This window comes from Pseudochaenichthys georgianus, chromosome 15, assembly GCF_902827115.2.
Source record: "Pseudochaenichthys georgianus chromosome 15, fPseGeo1.2, whole genome shotgun sequence".
In the NCBI taxonomy this organism is placed as follows: Eukaryota; Metazoa; Chordata; class Actinopteri; order Perciformes; family Channichthyidae; genus Pseudochaenichthys; species Pseudochaenichthys georgianus.
In genome coordinates, this window is record NC_047517.1 from 26,175,170 (window position 1) to 26,200,643 (window position 25,474).

The following is a 25,474-nucleotide window of genomic DNA, read 5'->3' on the forward strand; positions in this document are numbered from 1 at the left end:
ATATTATGAACCTGTTAGCAAATTAGTCTTATTAGTCATGTCTCTGTTTACAAGGACAATGTTTAATAACCTTTTTGATCTATTTTTAGCCTTCACGTGCTGAGGGGAAATATAAGTTGAATGACAGAAATAAATTGATTCCAGAAGAAATGCAGTTACTGGCTTCATGTGGTTTTATTTTCCTTCTCGGTTATACTGCACATTTAATTCGGGGGACTTTTGACACTTAGACAAAACAAGCAACTAACGACTTCATGTAAGACCAGAATTCTCGAAGATGAACGATGACTCAAATAACGGACAAATACAATGTAATTGTTTACAGATACAGTATTATGTGTGCATGTAAGAATCAAAATACTGCTTAAGTAGCCATTACCATTTCTAAAATATGTTGGCTAAAGAAGAAGGCACCCTGTGCTCACTTAGAACATGGTGCTCTTTTTTGATCTCCCACATTGAGTGGTGAAATAATCGTCTGCTCCTGGGGGTATCTGGTGGTGCATGCCTGCAATACTCCATAACTGAAGCTCCATATTTATAGACGGCAACAGAGCAGCTCACATATCCCCACATCACAGCTGTTTGCATCGCGGTGTTGGGTGGCACATAGCTGCCCGGTGCTGCTGTGGTTGTCACATTAAAACAGAGGATAAACAAACAGCGACATTTAGAGTTTATTTTTTCCACCCCTGGGACAAGCCATTTCACATTTGGATTGAGGCTGGTGGTTATGATGCTGTAGAGTTTTATAAAGGCCGGAGGGAGCGATGTGGCCAATAGATGGCTTTGCTGGGAGGGGGAAAGGGAGAGGGGGGGGGATTAGAGGTGAGGATTAGCAAAGACTGAAACAAGGCAGAGATGTGATGGTGGAAGTAGGTTTGTAAAAAGACAGAATGGAGAAAAGAAGGCAATGAGAGCAGAAAGGGACTGTCTGTCAATTGGAGTTTGCAAATAGAGATAATAGTGTGTACATGTGTGTGTGTGTGTGTGTGTGAAAGAGGGCTGGTAGCTTTGTGCAGACACACTGAGAGCAGAGATTGTGGGCGGGAGGGGAGAGGCAGGCCAGCACAGCTGAGTGGTGTTGATTGGTCTGTTTGAAAACACATGAACTGCAGACAGAGAGGGAGAGGAGCTCTGCGCGCTGGGAGAAAGTGTCGCTCTGTGCCGTGCCACGCTGCAGCCCAAACCACATTAGAGCAAATGAATCCATTCCACCTCCTGTTATGGCAGCTCCCGCACGGGGCCCCAGGAAGGAGGAGGAGGAGGGAGGAGGAAGAGTGGCAGGAGGGTTGAGATATGAGGGACGGAGAGAAGAAAATGATAGAACGGAAAATAGAAGGTGGTGGAAAGGAGTCACACGCTGGGTGGCTCTAATGATGTCTGAGGGCTATAGAAAAGGGGACGAAAAGCACATAGTAGGGAGAGAAAGAAAAGCTGTGGCTGTATAAAAGAAGACTAGGAGGAGGAGGAGGAGAGAAGATCCCCCACTGTGTCCAGAGAGCAGGAGTGATAGTTATGTTCTCCCTTTTCACACTGTTGCTGAATAATGAAGATGATCTCTGGCCAGACTTGCTCCTTTTATATTGTTCAGCACTGCCCTCTACACTTTATAAGAAGATTAGCCATTAAGACACCATATTTTCCATAGTGTTGCATGCAAAGTCATGATTATTTAACTCAAACGGAACATATTTTATGCAAAGAATATGGTTTTTCCCTCCAGAGGCCTTTGGAGCCAATTCAAACCACAGCATAACTTAAAGAATGTACCAGACGCATTTAAGAAAACACTATATTGGCCTCAGGATACAGAGCCTTCGTGTGGCCGAGGGATTTGTGCTGCTTCATAGGGCTCATTGTTTGTCAACTTTCAGTAGCAAAATATTCAGATTATATGGTCCTTTAATACATTTCACGGATCTAATTAAATCACCTACTTGTGTTTGCAAACTTGATTGCCTCAAAGTGCCACTTAAGGATTAAATACAGTCTTTTTAACTTGACCTTTTTGCACATAGCGGCTTGCCCTGATACTATATTTATTGATGTTTGAAAATACACATATTACTATCTTGATAACACCCATATTACCCCAAAATGTGCTCTATACAATACACCCTATCTGAGTGCATTATGAGATCCTGTAACTGCTTCCATGCAAAGCAGCCATCGCGCTCACAGAGCGAGCTGCACTCTAAAAGAGGTGGTAGTCATTTGTCTGAAATGAGAAATCACTCATGCTGGTGAGTGAGTGATCACACGCAACGCATGTGTGTGTTTGAATAAGTGCGTGCACTGCTGCTGATAATGAAGAGATAATTCCAACATGTTCTTTTCCCCTCTCTCTGTGTCTTTTCCCCACTGAGCCGGCCCCTCTTGCCCCCTCCCTGCCCTACTCCAGTGCTTTACATTAAACTTTCCTCTTGTTTCGGAGCAGTGTCTTCTCCCCCCCCCCCAGCCTGTTTTGCTCTGGAAAGAAAAAAGGAGGGAAACAAGAAGTGATTGTTTTTGCAACAGTCAGAGAAAAGGACAGCGGCTTACTCAGACGTTGGTATTATTCGTGGTGTGTTACTCTGCTGTGATTCATAGCAGCATCCTCCCACTGCTGTTTAAAGAGGGGTTGTAACAGGCACGGCGTAATTGGATGTGTAATCCTTTGGAGCTGATTAAGATGTTTGGAAGACAATAAAGAGTAAACAGGCCCTGTCTTCAGTGTGTGCGTGCTCACACGATAAAGTTTAAAGAAAATAAAAAGCTCAATGAAAGGAGAAATCACTGCCATTCTTACAGTTGTATGTTTTCCGTTCAGCTGTAATCTGTCGAGAAGTGGAGGCAGAGATGTCAATATTTCACTGTTACGTAAAACATTCGACTTCCTGTGACGATTTGACAGATTACAGTGTTTTATTTAGATGGTAACAAGGAGGGGTGAGGATGTAGGGCAGGAGGAGGGCTTCTGCCACTCATGTGTTGTCTGTTATGCAACACATGTTGGGGGTGTGGTGCTGTTAGCCTGGACAGACAGACAGTCAGGTGGATTGACTTCTTATCTCAGTTTAATCGCCACCAGCCAATCGCATTTCCACCTCACTCATTTTCCTTTCAGAACCCCGAAGGCTCGTCCATTCATCGACTAACAAAAGCTCTGCCCGTTTGTGGGAGATGTGTGTGTTGGACCTTGTGAAAGCTCAACAGAGGGAAGGAGGGAAGATTATTGGGTAGCAGATTTCTCCGCCCCCTCCGAACTCCCTCCTCCTTCTTCTTGGGTCTTGGCTGCGGGTGTGTTGGGCCAGCAGGAAGGAGAGCTGCAGTAGAAACAGTTAATCAATATCCACAAGGTCAGACGGCCAGCGCCGGGCTGGAGCGTGCCCTGTTAGCGGTCCGTGGAGCTGCCTGGCCGCTGAAGGGGATTTGTAGCACTTGTCGGGGCTTAAAGGAGCCCTCTCTGGACCACTTGCTCCGGGTGTAGTGTGTGAGACAGACACGCTGGTGAGCAGTAGGAGAGGGAGACATCTCCTGGACACTGGGAGACAGCACATGCAGAAGAATTAGGCCACCCAGAGTTATGGTCATAAAATGCGTGTGTTTTTGAGCCCTGAAGAATGTAAAGTCAACTGTTTTGTAAATACTCTTCACAGAAACGTAACCTGACATTTCGCCACCACACCGTTTGACCACATTTGCTCCCGAAATTCCCCCTTACTCATGCGAGCAAAGTATCCGCTGATGTTTTAGACTTTGTGCGAGTGCACTCCAGGTAATTCTACTCTGCTAATGCTTAAGCTCAGAGGATTAGTAATACACTCTTATTTTCAAAGTGTTCCTTTGAAGTTTTACCTTTACGCCTAATCAAAGTGAAGAATTCAAGATGTTGAGTTTACATGCTCTTAAGTGCGTGTGTAAGAGTGAAAGAGACAGAAAAAGTGTGTAGTAGTCTTTCGAAGATAAGCTCACCAGACTGAGCATTACACATGAAAACTCCCCGGCTGAGGACTATTCTTTCATCGTATTCGTTCTCTCGCTCTGTTTCTCACAGCGGGGGATCTTGGGGGACCCTTTATCAGTACTGAGCAGCTTTTCTAGAGCCCTGGCTCTCCCCCCTCCCCACCTGTGGTCTTTCAGTTCCCCTTTTGTACGGAGGAATGTGAGGCGGACCAACACTGATGGAGATAAACACAGAGGGATGGTGAGGGACGGAGGCCTCGCTGGCAAACCAGCACGATACCTATTAATCCAGGCTTTCTCCGAGGTGTAGTGATGAGTGCGGGGCTGAAATAGTTCTTGTAGCAGCTCACTGTTGGATCAGAACAAGATATACGCCGAGAGAAAGGGACGCTGTAAAGCTGAACCTTATCTCCTCTTAGATGTGGGTATAAATCTGTTGTCTCTGCCACGCTGATAACCTTGACTGTGAGGTATGCTTCTTTTAAAGATAGATAAGACTTGATGTCCTTTTCTCGGTTGCAGTGTGTGTTCGATTTTTCTCCGACATACAGGTACATAAAAAGCATGGATGTTTTCTTAAGGTTTTATCACTTTATTCTGTTAGGCGTGTAAAGCGCTGCTGAGGAACATCTCTGTTACCTTCGATGATTCAGTGCATAAACAAGCTGGTTCCATTGTTGTTAAGCTCCTAAAATGCCGTTTGAACTTCATCGGCACCTGTTAAATAAAAACCTTGTTGTTGTTGTTGTTGTTGTTGTTTTATTAACAATAACAGATGTACCTCTCCTCTTGTGCTTCCTTTTACAGATTTCCACACTTTTGATGGCGTCCCGGTAAAGACATCAACATGAACACGTTACCATCAATGGACCGGCACATCCAGCAGACCAATGACAGGCTGCTGTGCATCAAACAGGTGTGGATATAGACCAATCACTCGGTTAGATGCAGACATATACTCATGGAGGCCTGATACAAGATGCTGCATTTCCTCTCCTTCTCCTTTCTCCTCTCAGAACCTTATATGGACATCAGTTTTTCTGGGCATTAGCTCCAGTCACACAGATCATGTTGCACAGGGTCATAGAGGGAGAGAGGGAGGCAACAAATCTGGCAGTGCACACAAGGAGAGACTTCAAAGAGCAACACAACAGACTTTCCCCCTCCTCGTCCTGCGCTCCCTTACATCACGTTCCTGGCACTCTTGACATATAGCCGCCCTTGTTTTTTTTTTTGCTTAAATGCTTTGTTGACTGCCAGGTTTTAGGAGACTCCTCGCAGACTGATACACACTGAAAGACACAGTCAGACATTACCCAGGGCTACCGCCTCTGCCTGTGATTAATAGGCTACAAGGACTGGCTGGCTGGCTGGCAGGCTGTGGCTTATTTGTTTATGCTATGTGGGTGTGATCCTTTATATCTCCCAAGTTAACATCCATGTGACACAGCGCTTTACAGTGAACCAGTAAATGACAGGGCTTTGAGCTTGCAATTATGAGGTGACATATCCCTTTTCTCTGTGCCTGCTGTTAATCCCCCCCCTATTGCCCTCGTAACCTCCTGTACTCCTCCTTTATTAACCTTAACCTAAACAGGCTCTTATTGCCTCAGTGCTTGACGTCAAAAGCCTTATTTCCAAAATGTCAGCTTTTCTTAAGTGAGTTGAATTTGTTTGAATTTGACACTACTCATTTCACAAAGCCTTCTCCATTCTTTTCTCAGGCGTCACTGATAAGCCCTAAATAGCCTGCACACATCTAGCTTAATAAATGTTGGTTTATATACTCCTCAGCTCAGGGTGTAATAGAATTCGTAGTAAACCAGACTTCAAAGGCGGCGAGTTAGTCAGCGAGTGCTGAGCTTGTGGCGGTCCTGCCAGCAGGGTCTTGTTTTGGTTTGGGGAAAGCCTCCGCTGGCCCAGAGCCAGGTGTTGTTTTCCACGCAGCCTGGCCCAGGTAGGCGGCGAACAGCCTGATCCTTGGCTGGCCTGAAAAAAAGGGGCTAAGTCAGTCCATCATCCAACGGAGGACAGTCTGTCAGACGTCTGGCTCTTTGTCTGCTGAAGCCCTCCCCCTCCACCTCCCCGTTCTTGTCCTCATCCAACCCTGAACAGCAACAACAACAAGAACAGCTCAGGCCCCCAATCCTCCTCCCTAAAAAACTATTTCACTCCGCCGTCCTCCCCCTCACACCAGAGTTGAGGTTGTCAGGCAGAGTCGGTGGCGAGCGCTGCAGAGGAGGAGCTGTGAGTTCAGATCCAGACAGACAGCCCCTGCTGTGCCAGTTCTGAGTCCTCTCGCGCTGGAGGCTGATACGCCTCCCATCAAGCAGCAATAATGCCAGATTATATCACTCATCTAGAACAGACTCTCCTCCTCCCTCTCACTCAACAAGAGCATCTCTCACTTTCCCTCACTCTCACTGCTTCACTTCATCATCAACCCGGACCTCTGCGAGAGGACGCAGCTATGGCTCTATAATGGCTAATCTTCACATCAAAAAAGATGACTCACTTAAGGCCTCTCTTGAAGCCCATGATATCATTGGAAGTATTCAGAGATTGTCTCTGCAGGCGGGTACCAGGCCTGACATGTTGGGCCACATTTCGCACCCGAGAGCCCTTTTGTCACAAGCTGCCGAAAAGCTGCCCCTTTGAAAAAGCGCTCACCTCTGCTGCCCCCTAAAGACAATAGTTCTACCTTTTCTGCAAGAACACACAAAACAAGACGCTTCAGCCCCAGATGAGAATAATAAATGCTTTCAAGTGGGCTCAATCTCGCCGACTGAACACGCTGCAGCTCCGCGCCATTTCAGAGCTATTAACCCCCTGAGCCATGAAGAAAGGGAGCCCAATTTTAAAACCGCTTATTGTGTCCTGCCAGCCTGAGTAGCCTTCAGACACTGGGAAGAAAAGACTCGACTGTTTCAGGCCTCAGTGAGCAAGCGAGAGAGACAGAGAGAGACTGAAAGAGATTAGACGACACACCAACGGCGTGCATTGAGTCTGCACACATAGCTGCCAGGACCAAGGTTGTTTTTCTTTGTGCACAGCCAAGCCAGCCAGTGGACCTCTGGTGCAGAGGCTCTGTTACGTTCTTTAAAATGAATGAAGGGAAGAGGGAGAAGGAGAGTTGGAGGGAAATATTTGGTTGCTGTGTGGGTCAGGGGGGTGAGGGCTGGGTGTTGCCAAGAGAGATTAACAGGAAACACTGGCATCATTGTTGATATGGGTGTGATCTTCTTCCCACAATGCAGCGGAGCCCTGAGTGGGCGTAGATTGGAAGGAGTCAAGGTCCTCACAGGGTTGCGCAGAAACACAAGACATTAAATCAAGGCAGTTTGGAGGGAGGCTGTGGGGCTGCCAAACTATTTGGTTTCAGTGTTTTTCCAATTTGTACTTAATTTGAAAAAAAATCACGCTCATTATTTTCCATTGTTTCTAATGGCAGTCTCCTCTCTCTGTGTTTGCACAGCACTTACAGAACCCGGCCAACTTCCACTCGGCGGCCACAGAGCTGCTCGACTGGTGTGGAGATCCCCGGGCCTTCCAGCGACCTTTCGAGCAAAGCCTCATGGGATGTCTGACGGTATGCAAACAGTAATTATGGTTTTTCGTGGAGTTTTTCAGGTACCTTTTAGGAGACGTGAGCAAAACAATAATTCGATTTTGGACACTAAGGAAAAACAGACGGGTCGATTTGTCCACTTTTAGCCTACTTTTATGTTTCAGGTTAACTAGACGATACGACAGCTAAAACAAGATGAATTATATAGTTATATTGAACTTTTCTATTTGGGTTAAAAAAATGTCCCTTCCGATTTGAGTAAAACAGTCAGTAGCGGGTTATAGTCGCACCAGGTTTGTAAGGTTTGTATCCAGCACTTATCCGAGGCAGCTGCCCAGCCCGTCAGGGGCCAGTGGCAGAGGTTAAAGTCCTTGTCACCCACTGCTTCTCTCCACTTTGTGCTTAACACTCACATGCACAATAAAAAGAGGTTTGAACAGGACTGTGGGTAGCCAGTCACCCCTGGCTATCGCCTTTCAGTTCACCACCTACCATTCATCGATCTGGGCTCTGGGCCAGAGAGCTGGCCTGTACCAGGTGTGTGAACAAACTCACACACACAATGACACACACAGTCACATTGTGACACTGGGAAAGAGGCTTTAGACTAGAGCATAGAATTGAAAGTTGTACGCGTCTATCGTTAAGATCAGCCCATGAAGCACTGAAGGAACATTGTCCCCAGCTGAAGTGGTAGCGTGAGTAAACAGATAAATGCTCATTAATGTGTAAATCACAATAAAAGCCTCTTAAAGGCTGATAAAAAGCGATACAATGGAGCCCACCGCTGTGATCCCTCTCAGTATGGGGCTGTTTCCATCAGCTAAATTGTTTCATCAGACTCAGAGAGCGAACGGCCTCTTATCTGGAGAATTATAGCGTGCAACAAGTCTTAGCATTCTTTCAAGGATTTTATCTTCCTGGCGTTCCTGCGCTGGTAATGTATCAGAGCGCTGAAGTGAAATATAAAGATGACTGTGCATCAATCATAGCCCGCGAGATTTGTAGCTGAAGTGAAAGTGTGCCTCATGTGGAGATGCTTGTTCCCTCTGGCGTGTTGCACACGTGGAGGTCATCCTCTGGTCTCTGGCTCCAGAGCCAATACAAGATGACACGACTGAGCTGTCAGTGCTGCACTGCGAACTCTGTCTGCTCCACAATTTGTGTCTTTTCTTGTCTTTTCTTCTTTATGCTCACTGTATTAAGAGTGTGGATAATGTCAGTGCAGGCAGACTTACAGTATATATTATTCCTGCCTCTTTGATCACAAGGACCTGTCTTGGCAGAAATAAACCACAGAACTGAAGTGTTTTTTTTCCCTCTAGCATATAGAGAAACAGATATATCAATGCCAAAGTAACCTTCTGGCACCCCTCTAGCGATGTTCTAATATTGACTGGAATATAGGCCTGGATGTACATCCTCAGAAGGAGATTAAGCTGAAAAAGGCTTATGAGGTGAAACACTGTTAAATCCTTGTTGAGTCTATGCTAGCCTCTGTAGCTGGCTGCCTGCCCTGTGCACACTGCAGGGCAGACTCACTCACGCAGGAAATTAAACGATGGACAGCAACACGATTGGACTGTTTGTCGGACTCGTCATTGTTTGCATAATATGGTTGGGTTGAATGGATGATGTTGTGAAGCACTTATCCCTGGAATTCTCATTAACAGCTTCAATTAAACCACCCTGATTTACTTGAAAGTGTAATTGCACATTATTAATTGTCATTATCTTTAAAGCAATCGCATAAACCCTATTTATTACCATCATTTTCAAAGCTTTTCATTCCGTGCTCAAGCAGCCATATAACCTGTGACAAAGGCACTTTACGATCACTGCTCGTTGTTATGGTGGCTCCCTAAAAGGCACCCCGGCTGACCTTATTAACGCTAATGTGTGTTTTGAGGTCAGAGAGAGCGGCGGTGTTGTCATCTGTTAGCAGATAAAAGCAAAGGGGGTTCCCTTCTAATAGTGATTTACCCTGTCTCCTGAGTCCTGTTTAACATCACTCAGCATCCCCTTTAACTTTATATTAGAGTCCGGGAGGCTCCTGCTTCATGTCCCATAAATGTTCAACCTCCGTTTGAAGTCATTATCACAAAAGGATTATTAAAACCTTGGCGCTAGGTACTGGGTATTCTCCAAAAAGTAGTGAAAAAGAGGATTTTAAACCCTTGTTCACTCGGGGGACACTGGTAACATATACATTACTAACTTGTTCGACACCACTCTCCAACAAACACACATTTCCCTCTGTGAGTAAACCAGTGACGTTCTGTCAGGAGACACTCGGTTCACTTTAGGGCCAGAGCAGGCCTTTCCGTGGCTCGGCTGGCTGGTTTAGCTCTCTCGCCTCTCTTTAAGGTCCATACAGTAATCAGACTCGTCCTGACTGGGGATCACTGGAGAAACCCACGCTGCAGACTCCACATGAATCTGTGTGTTTAAGTGTTTATTGAATGTGTGTCTGAAGAAAAAGGGAATTCAATAATGGCAGCTGTTAACAAATATTAACACCGCTATGCGAGTACAAGGGTTTAAGATGCCTTAGCTACGCCTTAACTGCTTATTTAGCATTCATTGTTCATGTAAAAGATCAATATCGTTATGGTGTTGCATAAGAAAGTGTATAGATAGATAATGATTGCATCCAAATGATGTAATGACTACAAAACAGTTGATGTAATGCTGATCTGCAGGTGGTGAGTCGCGTCGCTGCTCAGCAGGGGTACGATCTGGACCTGGGCTACAGGGTACTCGCTGTGTGTGCTGCTAACCGGGACAAATTCACTCCCAAGTCTGCAGGTAAGACCCACCCCTTTACTAAAATACCAGCAGAAGCATGCTCATACATCCCATTGGCTGCTGTTGACTTGCAAGACAGCGGTCTACACAGTGCTCATTGTTCTTCATGCTGCTATTACCCACTTTTTCATGCAATAAAACAATTAATATAAAACGCTGTATTGTTTAAAGAGAGAAGTCGATGGAAGAGTTTCATTTTCAAGCTCAGGCCATGAAAGCACAAAGTAGCTGCCTAATACTCAACACAATAATTACAGTAACAGTTTAGCTTGTATACTATTTTGTTCCTGTCAATGCTTAAAAACCAAATAAAGTTACCATGAAGTTGTGGTTTGCAAATGTGCGACTGCGACCACAGACATCACACAAAAAGCCCATCGAGCATTACTGTATAATGTCAGATATTTTTAGTCCCCATTAAACATTAATGTGCTATTGAGATGAGCTGTCCGGGTGGTAGCTTCACAAAAGCAGTCTACTCAACAGTCCTTCCACTCACACCCACACCTGCATGCACACACACACACACACACACACACACACACACACACACACACACACACACACACACACACACACACACACACACACACACACACACACACACACACACACACACACACACACACACACACACACACACACACACACACACACACACACACACACACACACACACACACACACACACACACACACACACACACACACACACACACACACACACACACACACACACACACACACACACACGGATAGTAGAGAGAGAAGGAGTGAGCAGTAATGCTATCCTCAGACATTTATCTATCAAATCCAATTTCCCCTCCCCGATCCATACCTCCCCTCCCCGCCTCCCACAGTCCTGCAGGAGCGGCCCTGTTCTTGTGCATTTGTCAAAGTGAAATGTGCAGAGGCGGGAGATGGGAGAGAGCGAAAGAGATGGATGGCCGGGGAGGTGTCGCTGATGTTTGCTGGACCACTCACTCTGCCTGACAAATCTGTGACCAGCCAGTCAGAACACAGATAAACCGCTTGTTTCAAATATTTTGATTAAGCTGTCTGATTCTTTTGTTGTTCCGTCTGGGCGAATATATCACTGTTTTATAACAGGAAGTGCAGTGACAGTAACTGAGACAGTCTGAAATCTTACCCTCTTAATATGGGATGTGTTGCATCTGAATATAAGGCTTGATATGTATCAGTTTCTGATGATTTTTCGCTAACATGATCCCATGATATGCACATTTTGCTCGAGCCGGATATCCTCTTTCAGTTGTGGTGGGAAGCGTCTTGCTGGGAGGAACCTAAGTGGTCAGACAGATGTCAGTGAACAATATTGATTGCTGTGTTTCTCTCTCTGTGTGTTCCTGTGTTGGGGTAATGTGATTGTTGTCCAGGCATGGCTCTGACTGGTTGGCTGTCTGGGCCCGACTGACAGTCAGAATCATCCTCAGGCCTACTGATGGTTCTGGGATCTAATAGAAGACAGCACTGGGTTTCAGGAAGAGCTGTTTATGCACAGCGGACAAATGGGAACTGTAGTGTAATTATGCGGGATGGGGGGGGGGGGGGGTTGGAGATATGTCGGGCTCGTCATCAAACAAGGCAGGCAGGCTGTAAGGGTGGGAGGCATATGTGACTCAGGGCAGATCTTACTCACTTAGCATCCGTCTTACCTCCCTTACAAGGACGTCTGTCTGAAAAAAGCAGATGGGTGGCAGCAGAGGAGACCTGATGCACAGTCTAACTCAGAGACACATACATGCGGTCATACACATGTAGCAACAAGGATGAAGAGAAGCATTGGCCTGTAAAGTCATCATCTTACTGTCTTTACTGTGTGTGTTTAATTGTGCAAACCCCAGCACAATCTTCTGACAGCCTGCATGGCGACAGAGGGCCGCGGCTCTGACACCTGAGAGCCCAGACGAGAGCCGAGGAGTCTGGGATGCTCTCTGCGGAGCGCCTCTGGGGAGAGAGGCAGACTCTTAAGACTGCAAATCAATCACACAGACGCTTCCCTTCAGAGCATCGGTTAAAGAGGGAATTGATAAAACAATTATTGCTACCCTACTTTTCTGCTAACAGTTTGACAACTTCAGTCGTTGCAAATGTAGCTTGGCGTGTGCTTTTCTCACTCAACTACAAAATGGTCTTGCTGCAGGGAGTGTAGGGCTGCGCAATTAATCGTATTTTAATCGCAATTACGATTTTGGCTTGCAACGATTATGAAAACAACATAATAGAAATAAAACGATTATTTTATTTATTTATTTTTATTTTATTTAAAAAAAATGATTGTTTTTTTCAGTTGAATTATACTTAAAGTTCAGGGTAATCAACTGTTAAAAACATACTGTTCACATTTTTTTTTAATAATCGTGATATCAATTATTGACCCAAATAATCGAGATTATGATTTTTGCCATAATCGAGCAGCCCTAAGGGAGCGTGCAAAAAGCTGAGTTTACTAGTGATATATTGCCAGTAAGTTATTAGAAAGGCTACTAGAACATTTACACATCTACAGTATAAAGAACATTTTCCATCTGGCATTTATCATTTTCTTTTTGCATGTGCTTTTTTTATCCCTGTCTTTACTCAAATAAAGATACAACCTCAAATGCCTGAAGTCGCACTGAAGTTGCACTTATCCCAATAAAGTGTTGCCCTGTGAGACTTGTCAATCTCATTGGAGAGATTTTCAGCGACAGCAGACTGCAGCTGATAAGCTGTCTTAAATTTACGACCTTGTAGCGAGGTTTTAGGGATTAGCTTGTTGCTCTAATCTGAATGAGATTAATCTTCTGTTATGTGAGCTAGCATTATCACTGTTTTCTCTCTCCGACAGCTTTACGCAGTTAGCATACTAGCGGCTAGCATATGTGCGTTTAGTTTACACTCTTGAAAAGAACCACTTTGAAGTTTGTTTTACAGGTCATTGTTAACTCCTCAATCTTCATAGAGTTGTCTATGTTTCCCTGTTATAATCTGTAGTCTGCTACTGTACTAGCTGACCTCCAGCAGAGAGGGTCATTAGAAAATAGATGTGCTGCTGCCCTACAGTACAAACAGACAGAGCTCTAAGAGAGAGACTCTGAGCTGTTGGGCTACTGTGAAGTTCAGCAGACTCTAAATCAGATTAGGCACATAATCTATCAAGGCTTTTACTGTTTCCTTCCTCAGTGAATCTGCCACTCTTGTCACCAACATAGTTGTTTCCTTTCTTTATGAAGCATGAGCTCCGATAATAAACCCATAACATTATCATTATGACACTTCTAAATGTGAATTAACTTGCCTTTTCTCCTCCTGTTAAGTTTTTTATAGAGGAAAGTAAATCTGAAGTGTTACCCAGTTGTATTCTTTTTTCAACATGACCTGACACGCTCCGGATAAAAGTTTGCTGCTCCCTGGAATGATCAGTATGTTCTCAGAAAACTACTTTAATGCTTAAAGTCAGGTTGCTGCTTGTTGTTCCCCTGTCTCGCTCACAGAAATAACAATTTCATAATTGATGTTGGCATCTCCTGTTATCAGAAGGTTGAGCTCCAGTAGTGAATGCTTATTATGTTGGTTAAAGAGCAGGTGATTGTTAAGATCTCTTTTATCTACACATGTGATAATTGTCTTTGTTTTTAGCTGTTTGGAGAAAGAAAAGGGAAAATATGACGAAAAGATCTTCATTTGTTCCTGGGTGTTTTTAGTATTCCCTCTGCCTACTCGCGTGTGACATTAAAAAGTCAAATTGTTCCAGCAGAATTGTACAGTGTGCTCGCAGTTAATCTCAGGAAAACAGCCACTCTGCTGTGTCAACAAGACAGACAACTTCTAGGGTGTGGCTGTAACTCCATGTCCTGTAAAAACACACCGACCCACACACAGCGCTCACAAAAACATTTCACCGACTCAGAATCTCCATACTTCAGTAGCAAGTGCAGCTGAGGGTACTCCCCTTAGCCTTTTTGGAGATTTCATTGCGTAGTGAGTGGGTAAGTGTCTGTACACACACACACATCCTCTCTCTCCTGCTCCGGCCTACAACAGTCTTCCACTTATCTGTCTCAATTTACTTTCCCCTGATTGATTTTCTCACCCCGTCTTTCTTTCCATCTTTGAGCTGTGTGTGTAGAACTAGAGGAAGGTGTAGGCATCCTTTTGTTAGTGACCCAATCAACCTTACAGACTTTTATATTTAATTACTGCTGAGTAAGAGCAGCGCGCTGAATTATTAACAGGAAACGGGGTTTATTTTTAGCAGGCTAGGCCTCTCCTCTGACACTCTCCAGTGGCTCGCCTTAGATGATGAAACCCCTTTGCAACCCAAATCTACCTTCAGAACTTCACTATGAAGTTTATAGCAAAAAAGCTCATGGGGAAATACTTATTAGGGTAGCTGCATGTTACTGCCTCTGGCTGATTGGGTCCTCTATCAATTGCTATTTAATTAGTTTGGTTTACACAGTTGCAAGTAAACTCGTTTTGGTAATATCCCAGCTGAGCCGGCAGTGCAGAAGCACCCCCCAACACAGAGTACTTTGTTCTTGTACTTAGTTCTTGTCAAAACTAGATGAGCAAATGATTTAAGTCCTCCTTTTGTTCAGGGTTGACTGATCTGGCACCCTTACCTCAGGACTTACCCCCCCTCCTTATCATCCCCTAGGGGCCTTTAGCTACACCCTTTACAAGTTGTATTTCTGTCCAACAATGCCTCTGTTGTGTCTATTTCGATTCTGTGATTGGTGCAACTGTTGATGACTGTGTCTCTCACACAAAAAGACAACTTCCCTCTGCGGTCACAAGGCCAGTGTGCGTTCCCGCTCTTCAGCTGCACATCTCAACATTTAGGTGAGCAGAGAGAACAATCATAGCGTTCCTGTTAATTCAGTCAGTGTGATTTCTCACCATGTTGGGTTATGGTGCGGGCGTAGAGAAGCTGAACTCAGATTCACCCTCATCATGCTGCCTCTTCTTTAATTCAGTTGCACTCAGATATTCTGCAAGTCTCTGATGTGTGTTGTTAATGGGATTTACAAAGCGGCCTCCGATGAAGACAAGGGGACGTTGTCAGGTTAGATGTCCTGAATCCCCTCTTTGATCACTTACTATTTGTTTGCCTTTGAGTAGATTAATCTTTACATCTCATGCTTTATCTTCTCCCACTTCCTCTCATGTGTTGGCCTGCAGCCAGCCTTGCATAGCATACTTGGCTCCACCCATGTATGCAAGTTTGCAATCTGAGCTTGCAGATTCTTCTCTTGTTGTTTCCTCTTTTTAGCCCTTCCTGACAAATGGCAGTCACATTGTCAGATTATGCATGTGTGTTCCCGTGTGTCTACGTGTGTGACGGCAGCTTAGAGTAACAGGGCAATGGAGCGCTAGACAGACTAGGCAGAGCACATCAATAACAGCACCTCACGACAGAGGTGAGAAACACTGGAATATCTTCTCTATCTGTTTGTCTGCGACGTCTCGTTGTCTTTATCGCTTCCTCCTCGACTGTCTCCTCTGCTCCCTCTGTCTATTTCTCTCCCTTTTTTCCCTCCCACTCTCCCTCCTTCCCCCCCCTGCCGTCTCGAGAGTGTGTTGGAGCCGGTAGCAGGTACAGCAGGAGCCCATTAGTCCAGAGCCCCGCTCTGATTGGATAAGCCGGAGAAACCGGGAGACTGCCTCTGAATAATTGATGTGCATTGTGCAGATGCTGGACAAGGGGAAAAGACAGATCAGAGAGCAAGGGAGGAGAAGGAGAGTGAGTAAAGGGAAAGAAGAGAAGAAGACAGGAGAGGAGAGAGGAAGTGAGAAAGAAAGAGTGAGCAGAGTAAGGGATATGTGCTGGGAGTGATAAGGCGCAGGCAGGAGGCTTGGAAGCAGCAAAAGCTTTGAGAGTTGCCACTGGCCTCTGCGGGAACAGGAGCATTTGTGACACTTGAGTCTTTTCTCTGCACTATGAAGGGAACAAGATGAGATGTGCAGGGGCTTTGCTTGGCTCTGGGTAAGTGTGTGTGTCTGTGTGTGTGTCCGCTGTCCACGTGTGTATCTCTGCACAAAGCTGTTTGGTATAGTATCTGAGTATGCGTAGGGCAGGATCAGGAGTTAACTGAGGCCAATTGAGAAGTTGATTTAGGTCAATTCTTATGCAAAACTTTTCAATTAAATTGTGCTTAGTCATTGTTGTGTCTAGAGCTGTAACTTAGGCCATAGATCAAATGGGCTTCCTCCATCTTGTCTGGTGTTTAGTGTGAGTATAGTCCAACGCACTGGCTGCTCACACAGGACAGGATCAGGGCAGATCAGCTGACCACTGGTTGACCTACATGCGCTTCTGTCAAAGGGTTACTCTGAGTGTGTGTCTGCCTGTGTGCAATGTGCACACGAATACATTGACGTGTGTATTGGTTAAGTGTTGTCTTGTTTCTGGGGTTTGTGGTTAAAGGTTACAGTTAAGGTGATGTTTTGTTCTTTATGTTGAGGGTTAATGGTGGGGTTACAATTGCTGTGATGTAAGGTCATGCTCAGGGTTAGGAAAATAAAATCACATAGTAAAATATTAATTATAACAGAAATAGAAGGAACAAAAACACATGGTTTTGTCAGTTTGTATTTCGTTTATTGACTTTAGACACCTTAAGGACACAATAATGGCCATTGCTGTCAATTATGTATTGAGGTAAGATTGAGTCCTTGTGAACATTAGGCATTGTGTAGACTAGGAAGGACACTGCAGTTAGATCAGTGCACTCTTTCATTCACTCTTCAGTGATGTTAAAAAGTTGCTGTTATGGTAAAGTCAGTGTCTCATTGGGTGAACACACTTACTTTACATGAATAAGTAAAGGGCAGTCAGACAGTAACAGTGACATGATGCTGCTGGCTATATAATGTTTGACATCATTTGAACACTGACAACTTCATTTCTGTTCCAAACAACAACAAGATTGACTTTATGTAGACAACTCTTCAACAGCTGTCGTTGGCCTGCAGCACTTCCTGTTAGCCCGAGCAGGGTGTAAACCGCAGAAACATTTTTTTGCATCCTCACAGGAGTGTACAAGAATATCCATACTCTACAGTATCATGATATCATGCTTTGGTATATTGTATCAATACTCAAAAACTCTACTGATAAGTGAATATTATTCACTTTCAAAGTGTGTTGGCAGGCAGGGCCCAGATTGCACAAGATGTTGTTACAGGGTCTTTGATTCATGAATTAATTAACTCATAACTATATACTCTGATTTTAACATATGGACAAAGGTTCTTTATACTATCAATTATTTTATAATAAGATAAGATAATAAGTACTTTATTGATCCCAATTTGGGAAATGTTTGCGTTGCAGCAGCATAAAAAGACAAGGCATTGTACATTAGAGAAATTAAAAGACTAGAAATAAATAATAATAGTATTTTATTGGATTTAAAAAAAAAATGTATCCCCTTGCTTACAGTACTCTAATATACTGACTCCCCAGTATCTTTGTATGATATGTACAGTTTCTTGCCAATACACAACCCCACTTCCTCACCCTTAAAGCCACATGCTGCCGCCCTCTCCCTCTGGCCTTCCTCCTTTCTCTCTGGCCCCAAAGCTGTGTTTGTATCTCGTACTCAACACACTTCTGTGACTGCACCCTCAGTACTTCCCATCAGCCCGTCTGGTGACTCATTCATGACATTTGATTTGAAACTTTATGTTTGTTTTTTTTGCAATGTCTTTCTGCTTTTTCTGTGAATCATTTCCATGCTTGACATCCCCCCCCCCCTTCCTCGGACCGAAAGCAAGTGGGAATAGGTAAGGTTGTGTCAGAGTTACTGCTTGAGATAAGAGAGGAAAGTCTGGTTGGACAAACTGATGTCAGGTAGTGATAGTGGAGAGGGTGGAGCTCTCAGGGCTCCAGGCTACTACACAGTATTCATGTAGGATGTGTAGGAGGACATTCTTCAGTCTTGTTAATTGCTTCCTTATCTATTCAGCGCTCCACAGGTGTGTTGATACTTCTCAAGAAATCCTTGCATTACTAAAATACCTCAAAAAAGGCCACAGCTGGAATCTCATCACCTTTTTAATCACTTTTCTTATGATTGAAACAGCAGCTCCATCTGAGAATCCTTGTTTGTGTTTTTCACCCTAATGATTTAATTGACGGAACAACAGTGTGAGATGAGATGCATATTGTGGAAGAAGTGTGTCTGGTTATAATTAGGAATGTGATATTTACTAGTTCCCTTCCAGTGGTGAGAAGCTGTGCTTTGCTGATAAGAGCAATTCATTCACAGCTTGCTGTTCTCTGATGCTCTTTCTCACCGTGTGAGGCGCCTTACTCGATAAGCACATCTTCACAAAGCACAGACGCCGACAGTGTTTGTTTACTCACCAACACACACCTCAGTTTCCATATTTACTCTACTTTTTATTTTCAATTTTTGTACGTATGCTTTTGTCCACATACCTGTGCGCCCATGTGCATTTCCCTGCTTTCTTTGACATGCCTATGAGTGAAACTGTGCATATTTACTGCACATTGTGTGTGACTCAGATGTGAATAATAGATGTGAGCCTACGTAGGATCCTTGTGAGTGTTGTGACAGTTTTCTGATACAGATGTGGAAGGCCGTGACCCCAGGCTTAACACTGTAAGCAGGACGCGCTGACTCACAGAACATCTGACCGGCCACCTGAATTTCATATTCCAGCGCGGATGTAGGTCAAATCTATAGGACAATGTCATAAGAGATGTACCTAAAGCAAACCGGAAGGGCTTTGCAACTGACGTGGTTGTACTCATTTGCGAGACAATATATATAAAGCATCTTAAATAGAGCTGGAAGAACTAGTCAGTGAAAATAAACTATTTTGACATTTGTATTATTAAGAGTAATGCCACAAATCTTTCATAGTTTTTTTTCTGCTTTTAAAAAATATATATATCATTATGAACTGAGGCTCATTTGAATCTCTGGAGGGAGACTTTTAGGGTGTAAGTGTGCTGTTCATACATTAATTAGGGAAACAAACTAAACCAGTCATTTATTTTCTTGAAAAATAAGAAAATAAGCTTTTGCAACAAAGTGCTTTAACGTATTAGTCCTTCAATCATGTGATAACAGCACACATATTGAGAATGGACATTTGAAGTCACTTTATGTTAAGAAATGTAAATCTGTCTCAATCAAGTCAGTTGGACTAGTCACACCCCACTGAACATAACATATGTCATTTACTGTATTTGTTGTTTTTTGTGTCAACATGCGACACGGAGATCCCACATTTCCCGCCTGAGCTCCGACATTTTGCACCTTAAGTCCGACCCGGTCGTCATACTGCATTATGTTTGGTGTTCATGCTGATTCTTATAACTCTGCCCCATTTAAAAATGTGTAATTTGAACCCCACAGAAACCAGCACCTGCAGGAGATGTCAGAGTGACTCAGGTAGAGCTACCCTCCCTTTCTGGGCTGCAGCATCTCTTTGGCTTGTGACCCACACACATCCCGGGGAGGAGGGGATCCGCCCACTCCCTCCATCTCCACCTGTCCTCTGTCTAGCATCCTTCCATTCATCTTCTCCCCCCCTCTGTCCTCGTGTCTGGTGTACTGCCAGAGGTCGTGGATGAAATTCTGTCAAACCAGCCAAAAAAGGAAAACTGCATGGTTTTACCAATGCGAACGAAAAAGAAAACAATTCAGGAAAATTTCAGTCTGTCAAAAAAAGCAGAAATAACACATTTGAAGTTAGAGGCTGATTCAGATTTGGAATATTCTGATCTGTGGGAACATTTAGTTACATTAAAGGCCTGGTTTTGGTTGAGTGTGATTCCTGACACAGCGCTGTCTCTCTGCAGGGCATGTTTGAGTTGTTCTGCCTCTAAGCTGTTGAGACTAAAGCCCATTTGATACGCTCTTCTCTTGGAAGAAGTTGGCTGAACAGAGAGGGGGCAGGATGGGGGATATCATTGACTGCTTAAATGGCTTCCATTACACTTTTGCAAAAAGCATGACTTATTTTTTTTTATTTCGCAGGATTTTATATCCCCTCCATATTCGTCTTTTGCATAATACTTTGTACCCACAAAACATAGACTTACCTGCCAGTGTTTTACAGATATCTTTTTAAAACTGCTTCTTTGTTGTCATCCCACACATTGTCTGAAGGCTTCTCTGTCTAGTGCCGCAGTGTTCATGCTCCAAAAGTGTAATTATCCATGTAGTATTTTCTCCTTTGTCTGTGTTGTTACCAACACAACTACAGAAGAGCTGCATGCACAGTGTTACATGTCTCTATCAAAGCCTGGCGTGCCCAGCGTTGGTGATCAAGGCAAACTTTGGCATTATTGCCAGATTTTGGGGGATTTTAAGGCCAAGGCGTGGTGTTGTATGAGGGAAGGGATGTGAGATCGATTTAAGGTTTATTTATTTTATAAGAACTAATAATCAGCTGCTGCTGATAGTGCCCAAGACCAGGCTCAAAACCCAAGGTGACCGAGCCTTTGCAGCAGCTGGCCCCAGGCTCTGGAACAGTCTGCTCCTCAACGTGAGGTCGGCCCAGACCCTAGGGGATTCTAAATCCACGCTAAAGACTCACTTCTTCTCTCTGGCCTTCTAGTCAGAGCGAAGTACGACTCCTGACATTTCCCTGTGTTTTGTTTTTATTTGTTGTTGTAATTTGTTGTCTTCTATGCTATTGTGTTTGTATTACATGTACAGCACTTTGGTTCAACCAAAAATCGTTTTTCAATGTGCTATATAAATAAAACCTGATTTGATTTGAATAACGTCCTGCATAGTTAGCACAATGCTTGTTAGGGATACAACAATACATTTGAAATGGGCCTTGTGAAAACCTTACACAGCCACCTTGGTGCCATTGATTGCCACCGATCTTTGCTTTGTAATGTTATCCGACAAATTGCAACAGGAAGTGCAGTGGTAAATACAACCAAGGGGTTAAGCCCTCTATCTGGTACATTATGCTTCCTCACAAACTCTTGAGTGATGCCATTTCACTACCTTGATATGGAGGTGTAGATTCATTCTTCAGAGGAGCCAGATGCACTCCTCCTGAATGACTGACTTTCAGTCAAAGAAACAACAACAACAACAACAACAACAACTGTAATGTGTTTGTTTAGCCCAAACAAATACAGGAAAATAGGTGGCACTGGAGCAATTTGAGAAACATTGAAAACTTTAAACCCATAAGGAGTTTGTTCTGTTAAATAGTTGTAAATAAACACAACAAAGTGATCAAGACATAAGCAGTGTGTTGTTATGTAAATACCACACAAGTGTTGGCTTTTTCTTGTGTTTGATTGATCTTGTGTAATTGCTTTTGAACAAAGTCTGTATCAGCCGTACAGGGAATTCAGGAATTTATTTTCATAAAACCCTGGAGTGCCTGTGCAACTTTACCATAGTCTGCAACACCAGCGTTTACTCTAAGACATAGCTTTACTTTTTTCATCCCAAATTGCACTAGGTCTTTGATCTCTGCTGCCCTTTTAACACAGACGATGTGACAAGCTCCACAATTACTGATGGGCTGCAGCAGAGAATAGAATCAGTTTGCACCTGCTGAAATTGCCATTTTAGTGTGTGGACTTCACTTCATTGCTGGCATTTAGAACACAATTAGGCCACTTTAGCGAGTTCTTCTCTTCTCTATAGGCCAAGTGCTCTGTCAAAGTAAAAATGATGCTTCCCTATGTAGTCATATAACACGCTTAGTTCAGTAATTCACACCTGGGAACTGTCCGGCACTATGACACTCTGCTGCTGGCCTCAGCATCTCTGTTGAAAGAGTTGAGTGTTAAATGCCTTCCTAAAGGGCACGGCAGTTTGTGTGAAGGCGGGGGTGTCCCGGTCACCTTCCCAGCCATGATATACCCTGATGAAGCTTACATGTGGCGGAACCAGGGCGTCACACTTAAATCATGTCAGGTGTTTATCAACAAAGGGGTGTCACCACCATCTTTAACTGAATCATGTCGGACACATTTAAACCGCCCCTAGAATCAGATAGTGAGCAACCTATCCTGATTTAACTAGCAAATGATATGCTCAGTGGCTTTGTACCACACACAGATGCTTGCCCACACACTGCACTATCAGAGTTCATTGTAATGAGCATTGGGCTTTCCTTGTACACACACTCTGTCATTAGTTAATGGACCTTGCAGCCTGTTACCAGGGCTTACTCTCCCTCCCTGCTGCTCCCTGAGGGGCTGAGGTGAGGTTAGCATGACCCAGGGCTTCTGCTATCACTCAGCCATACAGCTTTAAGCACAGCCTGAGTGAAGAGGGTCCATATGTCTCTTGGTATTACTCAATTAAAAGCCACAGCTTTTACGAAATGGAGCTATTTGAAGAGGATCAGCTCTTGTTTTGCCCTTTGCTGCTAGAGGACACTTGCTAGGGAGAGGTCTCTGTGTTCAGACAGTGCAGAGAATCCTGGGAAAACACCACCAGCAGCTTTCGACTCACTCTGGTGTCACTGCAGTCTGTAGACATCCATCACCCGTAGCAGTAACTGTGTTATATCCACGTATTTAAAGAGACAACTTGACTCATTGCGCAGTCATGAGTGCATTTTGATGTCCTTGCTTGCAGTTTAAGTGTATGAATGGTGAGATTAGCCTAGATAAACCCAATTACAGGATTTCTAGGGGATAAGCAGTAGCTTTTTTCAAGGGCAGGGAAATGCACATTTAAACATTTCCAACGGACAAGGGTATGTCTGAGTACACGTGTCATTTCCCTGATTAATTAGATGCAGCTTTAAAGTAGAATTGTATGGATTGTGAAAGTATCCAGGGAGAAAATGCTGATATAGAAACACAAACCCTCAGTGTTAGAAAAGGTGGCTTCAGGCAACACAAGCTCCCGATAGGCTTAATGTTTCATACTGTAGCTACAATCTCTCAGCTTTCTTACTCAACTGTAAACGGCCGTCAACACTTCATCAAGTAGCACTGACGTTCTGCAGCGCTGCTACTTGATCCGTTGGATATCTAGTGTTTGGGGAAAGATTGGCCTTATTAAACATTCAGGCTACATGCAGAAACAGAAAGAAAAACATCCAGGTTCAATCCACTCTGTGTGAGGAGTAACACTAATATGATTTCCCCGAAACGGAGCTGTCTCTTTGATCTCGCCTATTGCAGTATTTGCTCATCAAAAACCAAGTTATTATCTTCTGATGTTGTAAATCAATCTTGTGAAAGAAAACCCTTAATTCCTCTACTCTTTATAAGCAACGTTTCTACTGGGACTGGACACAGATGAGGCTGATCTTGTCTTCAGCATTAAGTATCTGATTAAACTGCAAGTGTAAATAAAATAGTGATAAATAAAAAAGGAGGGGAAATTGAGTTGTCAAGAGACACCTGTACTGTTGACCTCTGCTCCTATATTTCTCCAGGAGGGAAGTTAAAAAAAACAGCAAAGAGAGGATAACTAGTATCGTAATTAACAATACTGTCAACAAACGGATGGAAAAAAAGGCTGAGAGGAGGAGGAGTGTGTGAGAAGGGTATTTACTGCTGAGTGAAGGGGTGAGAGGAGCGTGGTAGTTGCTGCTTTGTGGTGGTGATAACACAGGGGCCTGTGAGGTGAAAACAAGGTCACACTTGCTAAATATGAACGTTGCCCTGAGCGGACCTTCACTCTATTATGAATGACTGGTAGCCTTGGCAGCTTGTTGGGTTTGGTGGCTCGTAGCCACACTGATGTGATAGCTCGCTGCCTCTCTCTTCTACCCTTCTCTGCTCTCCTCTGCCTCTCTCTCCCTGCAGCAGCGGCTCCATCACTTGTGCTTGGAGCTGATCTTTAGGTCTAAATGGTGGGTTGCCAGTTGAAGAGACAGTCCCTCGGTGCAGAGGTGGTGATTTAGTGGGGAGATAAGCTCTCCGTAATGGCAGGGTGGAATAATTCCTCTTTAACTAGGAGGCTTGGCTCTCTCCACCCTCCAGAGGACAATGTTACTGCTTCCGTCTGCTTTGTTCTTCATTCCTTTTCTCTCTTTCTTCTTCCCTTCGCGCCTTTTCTTTTTTGTTTGTCTTTATAGGTAGAAACTTGTCTGATCAAATATTATTCATTCAGAAAAGATCATGCATTGTTAGCTCTAGTCTAATCATAATTAGTACAGGTTACGGATGGCACAACTCTCTAACAGCACAAATCACAACAATTGGTTATTTCTTTCATTTAATGCCATGTTTTTTTATTTTATTTTCACTTACAGGCATTCTCGCAGGCAGTTTATGTGTGTGACTTTGTTAATCTTATGAATTCAATGCCAATGTCATCGTCATAGATTGTTTAAACCTCAAGATTTCCTAAGGGCGCAAAACGCTTTTTAAAAACTCTATTCTACTCAAATCTTCAAACCCCAAACCTGACAACAGAACTTCATAAAAGCTGGTGTATCTGGGTCTACGGGACTAAAAATAGCTTCTTGAATTATTTAATTAAGTAGTGAACGCTGTAACCTTTCTTTTGTTTGTTTGTTAAGACAACTTTCTACGATCAAGAGGCGGTGTGTTTGAATAATCCGCAGGACTCTGATCGATTCAAGAATGACAAGTTGATTGGCATAGGGGAAAACACTTGTAAAATGAAATTGGCAAGACACAAATAAATATCTCTTGTTTTCATGAGGAGGATGAGAAAGCTACACGACTTGATCAGTCCTTAGAGATTTGAAAGGACGTGGAAAGTGTGGAGAAGAAAGAAGTGGTGTTGATGAGTGGAGGAGAGGGAAGATATCACAGTTTCTTACTTCCTACATAGATCATATCTGTAACCCAAATCACTCTGTCTCTGTGCCTCTCATGCTCCATGTCAGCCCCTCCCGCTCTGTGGCTGAAAAACTGGGAGGTCCTTTGTGTTAGTGGAGAGATTTCAGTTTATATTTTACACTGCAGTTGGGGTTATTATGTAATGTAACTATTGTGAAATTCACACAGGCAAATATCAACAGAGGTGTATTGAGTAAGGCTGCCCCCTGGAGGCTCTAGCTATTATCAGGTGTTCGACACAAGCGTATGATTCAGGCCTTTGCATTGTTGGAAGAATCAACATCGCGATTGTTTTCATTTGAAGTTGACTTTTAAAGGTCCCCTATTATACTGTTTTTCATTACTTTATTACA

General features: G+C 43.8%; 1 protein-coding gene across 5 annotated transcripts in view; it reads left to right on the plus strand.

Moving 5' to 3' along the window:
- The window catches only part of zmiz1a (zinc finger, MIZ-type containing 1a), a 125,870-nt gene that overhangs the window by 88,906 nt on the left and 11,490 nt on the right, over positions 1-25,474 (plus strand). The window contains exons 4-7 of one of the 5 annotated variants that reach the window (XM_034100637.1): positions 4,756-4,864; positions 7,424-7,537; positions 10,219-10,324; positions 19,723-19,758. In XM_034100637.1, coding sequence (XP_033956528.1) covers positions 4,796-4,864; positions 7,424-7,537; positions 10,219-10,324; positions 19,723-19,758 — 325 coding nt within the window. In that variant the 5' untranslated portion in view covers positions 4,756-4,795. Of the gene's footprint in view, positions 1-4,755; positions 4,865-7,423; positions 7,538-10,218; positions 10,325-15,145; positions 15,173-15,616; positions 15,751-19,722; positions 19,759-25,474 lie in introns of those variants that run through there. The other 4 variants (XM_034100638.1, XM_034100639.1, XM_034100641.1 and 1 more) reach the window with 4 other exon arrangements.